The sequence below is a fragment of the Mus caroli genome, chromosome 4, assembly GCF_900094665.2.
Source record: "Mus caroli chromosome 4, CAROLI_EIJ_v1.1, whole genome shotgun sequence".
Classification (NCBI taxonomy): domain Eukaryota; kingdom Metazoa; phylum Chordata; class Mammalia; order Rodentia; family Muridae; genus Mus; species Mus caroli.
The window spans coordinates 109,680,149-109,694,353 of record NC_034573.1 but is presented as its reverse complement, the minus strand read 5'-3'; the positions used below and the strand labels follow the sequence as shown (position 1 = coordinate 109,694,353).

The 14,205-nt window shown below is 51.6% G+C and overlaps 1 protein-coding gene across 1 annotated transcript in view; it reads right to left on the bottom strand.

Annotated features, from left to right (window-relative positions):
* Positions 1-2,797: 2,797 nt before the first annotated feature.
* Slc2a1 (solute carrier family 2 member 1) overlaps positions 2,798-14,205 on the bottom strand; it is a 28,981-nt gene continuing 17,573 nt past the window's right edge. The window contains exons 3-10 of the mRNA XM_021159357.1: positions 7,860-8,020; positions 7,460-7,700; positions 6,880-7,042; positions 6,600-6,787; positions 6,198-6,302; positions 5,684-5,785; positions 4,233-4,436; positions 2,798-3,879 (exon numbers count right to left, since the gene is read on the bottom strand). Of these exons, the coding sequence (XP_021015016.1) occupies positions 3,679-3,879; positions 4,233-4,436; positions 5,684-5,785; positions 6,198-6,302; positions 6,600-6,787; positions 6,880-7,042; positions 7,460-7,700; positions 7,860-8,020 (1,365 nt within the window). The 3' untranslated portion in view covers positions 2,798-3,678. The remainder of the gene's footprint in view (positions 3,880-4,232; positions 4,437-5,683; positions 5,786-6,197; positions 6,303-6,599; positions 6,788-6,879; positions 7,043-7,459; positions 7,701-7,859; positions 8,021-14,205) is intronic.

Here is a 14,205-nt window from a genome sequence, read left to right as displayed (position 1 = left end):
GGTGTGGGAGCCAAGGACAAGGTGGCTTGGTCTCTGGAGGCTATGGACTGGGGGAATGGGGAACCGTGGTGAGAGGGACATGTTAAAAAAAAAAAAGTGAATTTTCAGGTTAAGAAAGATGAAAATTCAGAAGTGCTCAATGGCAAGTCAGAATCAAATCTGATGACGAAACCAGCTACTTCCTGATTGAAACTGAGGCCCGTTTTTTTTTTTAATTAGATATTTTCTTTATTTACATTTCAAATGTTATCCCCTTTCCTAGTTTCCGCTCCAAAAATCTCCTATCCCCTCCCCCTTCCCCCTGCTCCCCAACCCACCCATTCCTGCTTCCTGGCCCTGCCTGGCATTCTCCTATACTGGGGCACAGAACCTTCACAAGACCAAGGGCCAAGGCCCGTTCTATAGGAAAGAATTCGTTGACGTTAACAGTTGCTGAAGGATGGATTGATAGTTTCTTCCAGGTGTAGTCACTGGCAAAAAGCTGTCAGCATGGTCCTGCAGGCAACTCCGGTGAAGCTCAAGAGGAGGAGGGAAGGTCATCGAGAGGGCTCAGCAGGAAGAAGCGCTTGCCACTAAAGCCTGACCACCTGAGGATTTTTTTGTTTTAAGATTTATCTATTTATTATATGTGAGCACACTGTAGCTGTCTTCAAACACAAGAAGAGGGCGGCTGATCTCATTACGGATGATTGTGAGCCACCATGTGGTTGCTGGGATTTGAACTCAGGACCTTCGGAAGAGCAGTTGGTGCTCTTAACTCTCCAGCCCCCAACCACCTGAGTTTGATGCCTGGAACCTACAGTGGAAAACCACCTTCCACAAGTTGTCCCCTGGCCTCCACACACATGGGAGGCATGAATACTCTCTCATTGCCTCCACCTCTAATATAATGAAAATCTTAAAATTATAAAGAGAAATCGGAGTGGGGATGGTTGGTAGAGGCAGGGGCTCAGCAGGAGAAAAGGGAGGATAACAGTGTAAGGAAGGCGAATATGATCAGAATACATTCCACGCACGCACGCATAAAACGCTGCAAGGAAACCCATTACGTGTAATATATGCAGTAAAAAGAAAGACGGGCATTACCTCGAGGGAAAAGGGGTACCCGGCAGGTTTAGAAGCAGAAAGACACGACTAAAATTTAGAAGGATCACTACCACGAGGAGATTGAAAGGGAGAGGAGGAAGCTGTCGCATGATTTGGGGAAAGGGGTCAGTACTACTGCAGCTGGACAGTGAATTGGAGAGACAGTGGAGTGGGGGGAGGGGCCATGAATATGCAGTTTTGACAAAAGACAATAGACATTCTTTTTCTATTAATGAATGCACTTTTTGAATCAGCTCTCCTGCCTAAAACTGCATTGGGGAAATAGGGCTTAGGAAGCTGAGAGTGGGTTTTTGTGCTGTCGTTAGAAGTCCTGACCAGAGGCTCCGATGGAAACAGAGGTCTAAGAATGGTTTAGTCTTGCCCCTCCTTGCTCTGGAGAAAGGACCTAGACTCCTGCAGTGGATGCACAGCATTATAATGAGGAAAATACAGGCTGCCGCGGAGTCCAGATAATTCCCAGGGAGACTGAGGCAGGGTTGCAGATAAAGTGCCAACTTGTCTAGGAGCTGGCGGGGGTGGTGGGGTGGTGGAGGGGGAGAGGAGGGAGCATCCCCCCCCCCCCCCCCCCCCCCCGTTGGCTTCCAATCAGAAACTGAAGGCTGAAGGCTTCACCTGATGCTCGACAGGTGTGCGCCTCCCTAGCTCAGAGCCCGCCTCCCTGCTCTAATTGGTGACGACGTCACTAACCCCGCCCCCGCACAGCACAGGGCTGAGTGCGTCCCTGCAGTATGGCCAGGAGGATGTGGCCATCTCGGCCCAGTTGCGCCTGCGCGTGGCCGTGTTTAAGGACAGGGAAGGTTCCAGGCAAGAGGGCTATAGTCTGGCTTTTTCAGCCCCGGACCTGAACTGAGTGATGCCCGTTTCTCCCGAACCTGGGGGCCTTAGGCCGCTCGCCTTGCCACGCACCTACTAACTTGCTCCCCAATTGTCCTTACCCTATGTGTTAACGAGCCCGGCTGGAGTTAATTCCTTAAACATTCTCTGTAGTTTCCTTTCTCTAAGCCCTTTGACATGCTGAGATTGAATAGCTGTATGCAGGGGAAATTCCCTTTAAGTTTTGTAAAGGGATTTTTTTTTTCGGGTGGGGGGACAGGGGACAGGAGAGGGGACCCGTGGCGCTCTACTATAGCCATTTCTGGAGTGCCTAGCCTTGGACAGAATAACTGAATCCAGACAAATGGGACATATCCCTTCAAGTGCCTCTGAATTCGATGAGGGAGGTTCTCTGGGAAGGACCTGCCTGTTTAGTGCTGCCCAGACACAGTGAACACTCTCAGGTGGCCTCTGTGGTTTCTGTAAATAGGAAAGCTGCCTTGGATACACAGCGTGGCAACAACGTACTGTGGCAGCACAAAGAGCTCCTTTTGTTTGGGGAAGAGGGTATGGCCAAGGAGTTGAAATATGCTTGTTAAACGCCTTGAAGCCTGTCAGATAAAGATAGGATTCCTATCTTCACTTTCAAGATAAGGTTGAAGCTTGCGCATCAGGGCCATCGGGGCTGGCACGGTTAGCTATCAGTCTGAAAGTAGCCTATGAAAATGCTGACTGGAGTTTTCCTCCGGGTCAGAGGTCAAACAGGTTTTTGAGCAACAGATCCCCAGCCACTGCACGGTCACAGCCATGCTATTCTGCCCTTTTCACATCCAACCCAACCTGCCTGGCCCCAATCCACAAGCATTTTGAAACCAAGTTTCTAAAAACCAGCCATTTATATCTGCTTAGGTAAAGTTACAGGAGTTTGTTGGTGTATTTACAAGTGGGTTTGTCCAGATAGACTATAACTTAGTGTCTGTATTTAATATTGACAACCAAAAAATATATAAATATCTTCCATCTATACACAGCAGGGCAGGAGTGTCCGTGTCTTCAGCAGTTAAGTTCTCAGCCTCCGAGGTCCTTCTCATGGTGTTTGTCTGGCCCTCAGTGCACAGGAGACTAGAACCTGGCAGCCCAGCCTGGCCCTTCCCTCTCCTCCCTGCACTCCAGTGCTTCCAACTGGTCTCAGGCAAGGAAAGATTAATTGAGTGGTTGGGTAGGAAGAGACAGGAATGGGCGAATCCTAAAATGGAGTCCGGACCCCTATGGTGCCGAGGTCCAGGCCTGCAGAAGTGGGTGGCAGCTACCGCCTCCAGCGGTAAAGCCTCCTAGCTCAGAGTTCGGTATTAGTGTGCCCTTGGCCATAGTTCCAGCCCTACAGATTAGCTTGGCAAAGAAGGCAAGTGTCTGGACAGGGCGTGGTCCCCACCCTCAGGCACTGAGCCAATCAAGGTGAAGACTACAGTGTGGAGATAGGAGAGTGGCTGATAAAAAAAAATAACAAAATAAGTAATAAAAAAATTATAAAACCTGCTGCTTATCTGAATAGATCTGAGCAGCAGTCTTGCTTTCATTAAAAATTCTGGAGCCATCAAAGTCCTGAATATCCTCCTGGACTTCACTGCTGGCTGAGGAAAGGCGCCCAGGCCCGGCTTGCCCGAGATCTGTCGGTTCGGAAGAGGTCTCATCTAGCTGCCTGTGCTCCAGAGAGATCCTTGGGCTGCGGGGAGCAGGCCGGGCTGGGTGTGGGGCTCCTCACACTTGGGAGTCCGCCCCCAGAGGGTGGAAGAGCTCCTCGGGTGTCTTGTCACTTTGGCTGGCACCCCCCTGCCGGAAGCCGGAAGCGATCTCATCGAAGGTCCGGCCTTTGGTCTCAGGGACTTTGAAGTAGGTGAAGATGAAGAAGAGCACAAGCAGCACCGTGAAGATGATGAAGACGTAGGGGCCACACAGTTGCTGCAAAACAGACACACGTCACGTCACCTGCATCCCGTCACCCTGCATCCCCGCTGAAAGGGTCCTGCATTCTCTCCAACATTACTACCTCTGAACCTTTGATCTGAAGAAGGGATTTGCGACCAGCCACCCAGAGGTGCTAGAAGAACTAAGAGAGGCTGCTCGCACCTGTCCTGTGACAGGTTCCAGAAACAGCATGAGAACCAAGGGGAGAGCCTGGACTGGCAGTGTTCTGCCAGGTGAGCTGGGCTTCTGCGCTTGTTTGTCACATGACTCTTGGGCCAGGCCATCACAAAGCATGATGGCTTCCTACGTGTAGTTGAACGATGGAGGACAGACAATGCGGCTCTCACCTCCACATACTGGAAGCACATGCCCACAATGAAGTTTGAGGTCCAGTTGGAGAAGCCGGCCACAGCAATAGCAGCAGGACGGGGCCCCTGGCTGAACAGCTCGGCCACAATGAACCATGGAATAGGACCAGGGCCTACTTCAAAGAAGGCCACAAAGCCAAAGATGGCCACGATGCTCAGATAGGACATCCAAGGCAGCCGTTCCTGTTGAGGGAGATAGAGTGAGAGGTTAGGTGGGATGTGACAGATTCAGAAAGAGGAGGAGTCTCCAAACTGGGCTGAGAGGTAGGCCTGGGGTCACCCTGGATTTGCTGTGCAGTGCAATGTGATGGTCTGAAGGCGAATGGCCCTCCATGAGCTCACGTTTGAATGGGACGGCTAAGGGGTGTGGCCTTGTTGGAGGTGTGTCATTCTCAGTAACTACCCCAGGATCACGCCTGCCTACCTGTGGCCTGCCATGCTCTCCAACATTATGGCTGTGGACTCTGGAACCATGAGCCCCCAAAGTAAAATGTTTTCTTTTATAAATTGCCTTAGTCATGGTGTCTTATTACAGCAATTAAAAAGCAACAGACACACCCAGGTGCCCTACACAGGGTCTCAGTCTCACAAGGATCTAGTCTATGCTCATCTTCTAGTGCTCTTGGACTCCAGGGTGCTTTTCCTTGCTTGGGTTGGACCCAGGAGAGGAATGTGTGCAGTGATAGGCTGGGGACCTGACCTGAGGTCAATGCTTAGCCTCATTCCTTATCCAGCCTGGGACTTTAGTTCAAGTGGAATGCGAGATGCTTCATAATCTGAAGCTTTCTGAGCAGGTCACATGACTCCAGAGGGAAGTCTACCTGACCACGTCTGATGCCAGTCAAAAAACAGAGATGATAGAAATACCATGTGTGGAAGGCACATATGAAACAAATGAATTCTACTTTTAGAATTGAGTCCTAATCTGAAAGTAACTCACTGAATATATGCAGATATTCACAAATCTGGTTGAGCACTTCAGAGAAGCTCAAGCTGTAAAAACTAACATCACAGTTCCTAGTTTGGAGAATGGACACAGGCGTGGTTTGTGCACCTCTGTGGCAGTAAGGGAACCACTGTCCGCTGAGGGTTGCTCTGGAGATGAACTGAGGCTTTCTAGGTAAAGGCTCTGCAAGGTTCAGCTTCAGGAGAGGCATTTCCATATGGAGCTTGGGTCTGTCTACATGTGCAGGAAATCCCGAGGCAGGGAAGAGAAAGATGGAGATGGGAGGAAACTACCTGAGAAGCGGAGGTCAGGCCCAGTCCAGAGGCACACTGACATGGGGCAACCGAGGCTGGGTGCAACATGGGTATTTGGGATCTAAATCCAGGTATAATCTACAGCCATGGCACCTTGAACATGCCCCGTGTGCCTAAATCCAGGTCCCCACTCTACCTTGCACTGGGCCTTCCAGGGCACAGCCACTCACCAGCAAGGCCAGGGCGATGGTCATGAGCACAGCACAGCCTGCCATGCCAGCCAGGCCAATGAGGTGCAGGGTCCGTCGTCCAGCTCGCTCTACAACGAACAGCTGTGGGCAAGGAGAAAGACATGTTCTCAGCCTGGTGCCTCTTGGAGCCACCTGCCCAGAGGCTCACCTCAATAGCTAAATACAAGGAAATACATACACTAGTGGGGGAAATAATACCTCTCCCCACCAGGCTGAAGCTTGGGGGTCTTGTAGGGACCGAGGGAAGGAATATGCCTCTGAGCCCAACAGTACCAGGGTGAAAGGTACTGGTGATCAGAGAGCTAATGCATACAGGCTGTGACCTTGGGAGAGCTCTTGCCTTCTCACCTCCCTGGGCATCTGTGACAGCTGCACGGTGTGAGTAATGAGCCTCACACGTTTACTGACATTAAGTCTGGCTCCCACAACAGGCTGCCATTCTGTCCTGATGCCCTGAACTGGACCCTGGCTGCCGACCAAAAGCAAGACTCACCGACACCACAGTGAAGGCCGTGTTGACGATACCCGAGCCGATGGTGGCATACACAGGCTGCTGCACACCTGCCTTCTCGAAGATGCTCGTTGAGTAGTAGAACACCTGCCAGAAAGGGAGATCATTGGAGATCCTTCATGCTTATGGCCCTCTCCTTCCTCTGTACTAGTTACTAGTAGGTATGGGACCCAAGGTGAGTGTGTGTGTGTGTGTTGGGGGTGGGGGTGGGGGGAAATCAACACTTCCCAGGCAGGTGGATACTGCTGCAGGTTTTGGCTCCACAGGTACACTGCTTTGTGTACCTACGGGAAGAACTTAGTATTTCCCTCAGGACTCACTCACAGTGCACACTTGAGCCTGGACTTGGCTGGGGCCACAGGAAGGGGTAGGTGGGGTACTCACAGCATTGATACCCGACAGCTGCTGGGACAGCTGCAGCACCACAGCGATGAGGATGGGCTGGCAGTAGGCGGGTGAGCGGAACAGCTCCAAGATGGTGACCTTCTTCTCCCGCATCATCTGCCGACCCTCTTCTTTCATCTCCTGCAGGTCTCGGGTCACATCGGCTGTCCCTCGAAGCTTCTTCAGCACTGGTGGGACCAGAGGGAAGGTGGGATGGCTCAGAGTGGGGAAAAGGCCCAAGATCAGGGGGAGAGGGAGGAGGGCAGGGCCCAGCCCGTACCACTCTTGGCCCGGTTCTCCTCGTTACGATTGATGAGCAGGAAGCGGGGGCTCTCGGGGCAGAAGGGCAACAGGATACACTGTAGCAGGGCTGGGATGAAGATGACACTGAGCAGCAGAGGCCACAAGTCTGCATTGCCCATGATGGAGTCTAAGCCAAACACCTGGACAAAGAAACCAGGGACTGTGAGTGCCCTGCCCTGGCCCTACTCCAGTATCCATCCCAGCCACCAAGCGGGCTGTCCCTGTCTGCCCACCGGCTGCTGGGGGAGGGAAGGACCTTTCTTGTTCCCTCACCTGCAAAAGCAGCTCAAACTATAAAGGACAAGCAAGGGACAACACCACATATAAGTGTGCCCGGCACAGCATGTGGGGGCTGCTACTCAGCTATAGGAGTAAAGGATGGAGGATCCTCCAGGAGAGGAGTACTGTGCTCATGAAGGCTTCTAGGCCTGGAAGCCCAAGTGAAGGCCAAGGGCTCTTGCTGTAGGCTGGTGGGTCTGGGGGTCAGTGTGCTCTGGGATCTGTCTACCATGAGGTTGTCCTAGGCAGGGCAGCAGGTAGACCCAGAACTGGCTTACCTGGGCAATAAGGATGCCAACGACAATTCCCAGCTGGTGCAGTGTGCCTAGGGCTCCACGTAGAGCTGTAGGTGACACCTCTCCCACATACATGGGCACAAAGCCAGTAGTCAGGCCACAGTACACACCGATGATGAAGCGGCCCAGGATCAGCATCTCAAAGGACTTGGCCAGTTTGGAGAAGCCCATAAGCACAGCAGCCACAAAGGCCAACAGGTTCATCATCAGCATGGAGTTCCGCCTGAGGATGGGTCACAGGTCAGCCAGCTCCCGGGACCCCCAGACTTCCCAGAAATGAGGCCATAGTCAGGGATGTTTCTGCCACCCCACCTACCCCCAGAACTCCCCAGACAGGATGACACGGGCTCCCCAAGGCAGGGCTGGAGCCTTTCTTGCTTACCTGCCAAAGCGATTAACAAAGAGGCCGACAGAGAAGGAACCAATCATGCCCCCAACAGAGAAGATGGCCACGGAGAGAGACCAAAGCGTGGTGAGTGTGGTGGATGGGATGGGCTCTCCGTAGCGGTGGTTCCATGTTTGATTGTAGAACTCCTCAATAACCTGCAGGGAGAAGGGCCTGGGTAGGTGGCTACTGTCTCACCATATTGCCAGGGCTTGGCTCTGCTGCAAACGTTCTCACAGTGCTCTCCAGCCAGGTCCCTTCTCCGCTTTATATAAGTTCAGTTTCCCCGGATGAAAAGAGGACTGGGCTCTCCCCCTCTCCTAAGGTGGCCAAGACTCTGAGGATGGTGGCCAAGGAGGACAGAGCAGGAAGGTACAGGGAAGAAAATGCTCCTTCTGCCTATCTGCCCCCTCCCAGATGGCTCGCGACATACTCTAGGCCACAGTTGTAGGCCCTGGGCCCTACCCCAAGCCCCTGCTGGGGAGGAAGCACAGCTGGACAGACAGGTTATGCCATCCTGAGACTGAGGAAGTGTGCACTCACTGACTCTGCAGTTTGAGCCTGCAGGACTAAGGACACGCTCGAAAGCACACTGTCACTTCTGTCTCCCAGGCCCAGTTCCCCTGTGGCTGGCTGGAAATGCCACCTGAAGAAGCCACTGCCTCCTTTCTTTTCCAGGTGCTCAGCTGATGATCAGGGAAAGGCCCTAGGCAAGGAAGTAGTTCTAGGAACTGGAGAATCTGTCCTGGTGTGGGCCTGCTCGCTAGCCCTGCCCCCACACCAGAGGGCCTAACCTGGTGCCAAGGATATAGCCATGGGCAGGTGGCACTGGTTCTGACACAATCACCACACTGTCAAGCAACACTGACAACACCCAGTGCCACAGCCTAGCCAGACCCACTCAGCACACATGTAGCCACGGACAAGCCCAAGTACACACAGGGAACCAGCTTTCTAGGTCCACACCCTGTCATGACAGGGCAGAGCTTTTATTTCACTTCACTTCTTCTTTCTTTGAAACAGGGTTTCAGGAGCTCACAGCAACCCTCCAGCCTCAGCCTCTTGAATGTTAGGATTATAAATGTGAGCGACTGTGCCTGGATCATATTGTACTCACAAGGCTCTGGGTTTCAGCCAGACACACACACACACACACACACACACACACACACCCCTTATCACCTGCAGCTCTTACACAAGCCATTCCCTCCCCAGGTGCACACGGCAAGCTCCTGCGAATGGAACTGCACATCGTCTCTTCACAGCCATTCTGTTTCCAGTCCTGATTCTAAACCCTGAAGTCCAGCAGAAAGGAATAGGTGCAGAAAGGAGAAAGGTGAGCAGCACTTTGCCAAGGTAAGTGTGTGGGAGTGGGGCGGCCCTCGTCCCTCATCATGTTTACCCCTGCTTGGTCACCATGATTTGTGTGTCAAGTCCAGAGACGGAGCCAGGCTCAGGCTTAGAACAGACTGGGAAAGGGCGGCCTAAGCACCTGCTGTACAAGGGAAGCCAGACAGTGCAGGGCTCAGCAGCTAGTTCTGAATGGAAACGTAATGAGTTCTGATCCCAGGTCACCTCTTTGCTCCCAGCTGACTGTGGGCACTCATTGTGTGCAGCCGTGAGCTCCAACCACCTCTTCTCTAATGCCGACTTGAGCATCGTGGTTATGCATCACTTAAAGGGCGCCCATTCTGAGAAATGTGTTATTAGGTGATTCCACTGTATAAACATCAGAGTGCATTTGGAATAAAACTAAATGCTAAGGGCCACTCAGGGCTCTTGATGCAATTAAGGGATGGGAAAAATGAGACACGCCAGGATGCTGGCGTGTAACCCAGGAGGGTGTTTCAGGGCAAACTGTTCTAGTATGTAGAAGGAACTCACTGGGAAATTATGATAAAAATATACCCAATAAACTAATAATGGCTATGTCTATTACCGTCTTATAATTATTAAAAGTTTTATTCTAAATTATGTGTATATCTGTATGTGGGTTATGTGCACCTGAGTGCAGGTGCTCATGTGGGCCAAAAGGGGGCGTCAGATGCCCCAGGGCTGGAGGTATAAGAAGTTGGCAGCTGGGCTGGAGAGATGGCTCAGTGGTTAAGAGCACCGACTGCTCATCCAAAGGTCCTGAGTTCAAATCCCAGCATCCACATGGTGGCTCACAGCCATCCGCAACAAGATCTGATGCCCTCTTCTGGTGTGTCTGAAGACAGCTACAGTGTACTTACATATAATAAATAAATAAAATCTTTAAAAAAAAAAAAGAAGTTGGCAGCTGCATAGTATGGGTACTAGGAACTAAACCTAGGTTCTCTGCAAGAACAATCGTGCTCTGCACCCCTGAGCCATCCCTCCAGCCATTACTGTTATCAGCATATATGGTATTATTTGAACATGACCGTGCATGCTAAACATGTTGTTTCTGTTGTAGTGAAGACTAAACTTGGGGTCTTAGGTACACTAGGCAAGGGCTCTAGTGCTTGCCTGTTTAGCCCTGTGCTAAACTTTTATGCCTGGCAACACGGTGGGTAGGTTTACAGACCTATGAGTAATGCTGTTATACCAATGTTGCTAGATCATAGAGCTATTTTCTACATGGCTTTGTTTTGCAGTGCTGGGGATAAACTCAGGGCCTTGCACATGCTGGTCATATGCTCTACCATTGAGCTACTTCCCAGCTGTTATGGTATTAAGGATAGCCATTCTGTACATACTGTCTGTCACTGAAGTCTTTGTGGCCCACGACTGCTTCCTCTACAGTGCTAGAGGAAACTGAGGAAACATACTTATGGTACCTACCACACAGTACTGGACCCAGTTCATTGAAAACCACTGTCAAAGTCTGACTACACCCTCCTGACACAATTCCACAGTGAGGGTCATGCCCAATTAATCCAGTCTCTGCTCCGACGGCCATCTTCCAGTTTACCTCCCTTCCCTGCAGCTACTCCTGCCTCTGACATCCAGCCCAGGCCAGGGGCCAGAGCCAGTGGTAGGGGTACCTTGAGTCAACAAAGGGTCTTGGGCTCTCTTCTAGAAAACCTTGGTCCTACAGGGGTCAGAGACCGGGCCAAGTTGGACAAGCAAAACAAAGTGCTTGTGTTCTTCGAGGGACACACACGCCAGAGAGCTGCTGGAAAGGCAAGGCCCTGTTTATCAGGCTCTGTAGGGGACAGGCTGTTCTGAATAAGGAGCTGCAGAGATAAAAAGTGCTTCTCCAAGGCCCAGAGCTGGGAACTGGGGCTCCTTCCCTTTGGTTGTGCAGGGTGACCAAACAGACCCACAAGCAGAATTGAATGGTAATGGGGGCCTTCCTTGTTGGCAAAACACTCATACACATAAAATTTTTTTGAGATAGTCTCTCTATGTAGCACTAGCTGTACTGAAATTCTCTATATAGACACCAGGCTGTCCTTGAACGCAGAGATCTGCTTGCCCCTGCGTCCCAAGTACTTGGGACTAAAGGCGCATGCCATCGCAATTGATTAAAAAATACTTTTTTTGAAACTGGCTACTGGAGCTTATTTGAACTGTGTGCAAATGGTAGATCTGTGCAGAGTAAGTCAGTTAAGACTGAAGCTGCCTGCATGAACTTAAGGACGAGCACCGAGCCTCTCTCTCTTCCTCCAGCTCAGGTCTTTAGCTTTCCTCATAGAAGCAGCTAACTAAGTGATAAGGTGCTCCCAACCTCTCCCACCCACATGCAGGGAAGCTGCTGGCCTGGGTTGTCAACAGTGAGCCAAAGCTCACTCTCCTTCCTGCTCCTTCCTCCCTGCTGCTGAGTCCTCTGCCAGGCAGCACAGGCAGCCAGCTTCCTATACTGTGACAGCGGCCCCACCCACACTCAGGGACAGCAGAGGCTGAGCAGTGGGCTTCCTATCAGAATCAGGAATACTGTCTGAGACTGGCTTTCCAGTCCTGCTGCTCTGAGAGAACCTTACCTTCTATAAGGTTCACATGAGGCTCCAAGCTCACACTGGCTCAGGAAAGATATAGCAGCTCCAGAGAATCCAAAGAATTGTCTATGGGGAAAAGTTCTAGGGTCACCTGTTCCATCCAGCTATTACCCTGAGCGTCCATCTGGGAGAAAGGTGTCCTGCAGGGACAGAATGCCTGCTGACCTCACAAGATCCCATGAAGCAGCCCAGGCTTATGGCTGGGGTGAGGAACGGTAGCTGGCAGTCCTACCCCTTGTGCCAATCACAAGCCCAAATGTTATCCCTGATGCTGCCACTGTGCCCAACCCAAACGTCCCTGGTCTGCTGAATGTGCCTTCCCACCAGTCTTCTGTGCTGTGTGGCATCTGTCCTAGGGTCCATCCTGTGTTCTGTTGCAGTCTTTCACCCCCAAAGCAATGCCTTTACATGGGTAATGAACTAGCACAGTCCTCCACTCCTCCTTGTTAGGGACATCTGAAGCAAACTGATCTAGACCAGTTACAGGCAACAGTTTGGGTTCAACAGGCCTCCTGGGAAGGGCTGGAGCCACACATGGCTCGCACTTGCTTTGCAGAGAATCCTTTTACAATGTAAAACCCCTGGGCTGGGCTGGGCTGGGCTGGGGCACTTACTTCTCTTGCACAGGACCCAGATTCTGTTCCCAGCATCCAATGGCAGCTCACAGCCACCTGCAATCCCAATTCTAGGGACCTCATGCTCTTTTTGAGCCTCCATGAGCATGTGGTGCAGACATGTATGCAGGCAAAACACCCTCCAAATGTAAAATAAAAAAAACAAAAATAAAATCTGAAACCATTTCTTCATGGGTTCATGCTGATGAGATAGGGAAAGATCTAATCAGTTGAAAGATCTGTTGTGGAGTTGGCCTGTCATGAGGGCTGACATCTTAGAGATGCTCTGTTAGTGCAGAGGGTGCTCAGGCTTCCTTGACCACACACAATGAGAAGTGCATTGGCTCTGTGCAGTTGAGGTCCCTGGGCTGGGACAGTTTGCAAGAAACAGCTACTCCTCACTACCTGTTCCCTTAGTGAGGCGTGGGACCTACACATGCCCAAGAGCTTCTTGGAAATCCTAAGACCCAGGCAACTGTGTGTGAGATGCCTGCTCTCTACAGAGGAAGTACTCGCTTCCTCTCTGTGGTGGCAGGGTGGTGTCTGTAAAGGGACGTGAGGCAGAACACGTAGCCTGCTCACAGAATAAGGCGTTATTGATGCCATTTTTGTTCCCCAGGAGAGAAGCCACCTTTCAGAAAGAAGCAAGAGGGAGGGGATCTAAGGTGTGACCCAACTGTAGAGTGCTCACTTAGCACACCAGGACCTCTGCTCAAGCCTCAGAGCAGCAAAAACAATCAAAATTAAAAACAAAAAACAACTGAGACAGAGTTCCCAGCTTACAGTTGCCAGGGACATATGGACTATATGGGGCAAAAAGATCCTGAGGGAACTGTGGGCTTGACTCAGAAACCCTAAGGTTCTGTGGCCCCCCGAGAGCAGAAGCCCTGGGCTCTTGGGTTTTTGATAAGCAGCTCCCCACCTCAGGAAGGCTGAGTGACCCAGAGCCGTGAGAGGAAACATTCATAGGAAGGCTAAGTCTGAAGCCATATACAGCCTCTGTCACTTGCTTTTCTTTCAACCCTTTCAACATGTGAAAGGCTTACAGGCCACATGGAGTTCTGGCTAGCCTGGCCACCCTGCTGACCTGACCCACGATTTGAGACTGCTGCAGAGCTGTGTTTGGGGACCTCTGGCTCCTCCCAGTACCTATCCTTGGATATTCTGCTTCCAGGCCTGAATCTTCTCTCCCATTCCAGCAGTGATCCCCTCAGCTCTTTCCCCATGTTCTGTGGGGATATGGCCCTTCTTATAGGTCCACCATCTTCCCCCTCTCTTACAAGGAGGAAAGGGTCAAATTGTCCAGCTGTCTCTCAGTCTGGTCTTGACCCATATTCCCAGCCTCTCATCTTTCCCAGGTCGCTAGCCCCTGAACCTCTCTTTCCCTCAGCTCACCCAGAGCTCAGATGTTGCAAGTGGGGCTGGACAGTCCCACCCACTGCATCTCCAGAGCCCCCTCTGAAACCTGAAAGGAAGAGACTCAGGTTAAAGCTGAGAGCAGCATCAGACAGAGAAGGATGCTTCAGAGGGTCTAGAATTGGTCTTCTTCCTCACCAAGGACAGGCCTCTCTGCCCTGGCTAGTGGGTCCCTTCCCTGCTCTACAGCCAGGGGGGTGGGGGGTGGGGGCACAGAGGAGAGGCCTTCTCACACAGACACAGAGCTTCACCTCACTGTGGCAACCCAGCAGCCAGGGCCACCTCAGCCCTCAGGATGAAGAGTTTCTTCAGCAGCACTGTGACTCACATCCTCTGGGCAGACAGTAACAC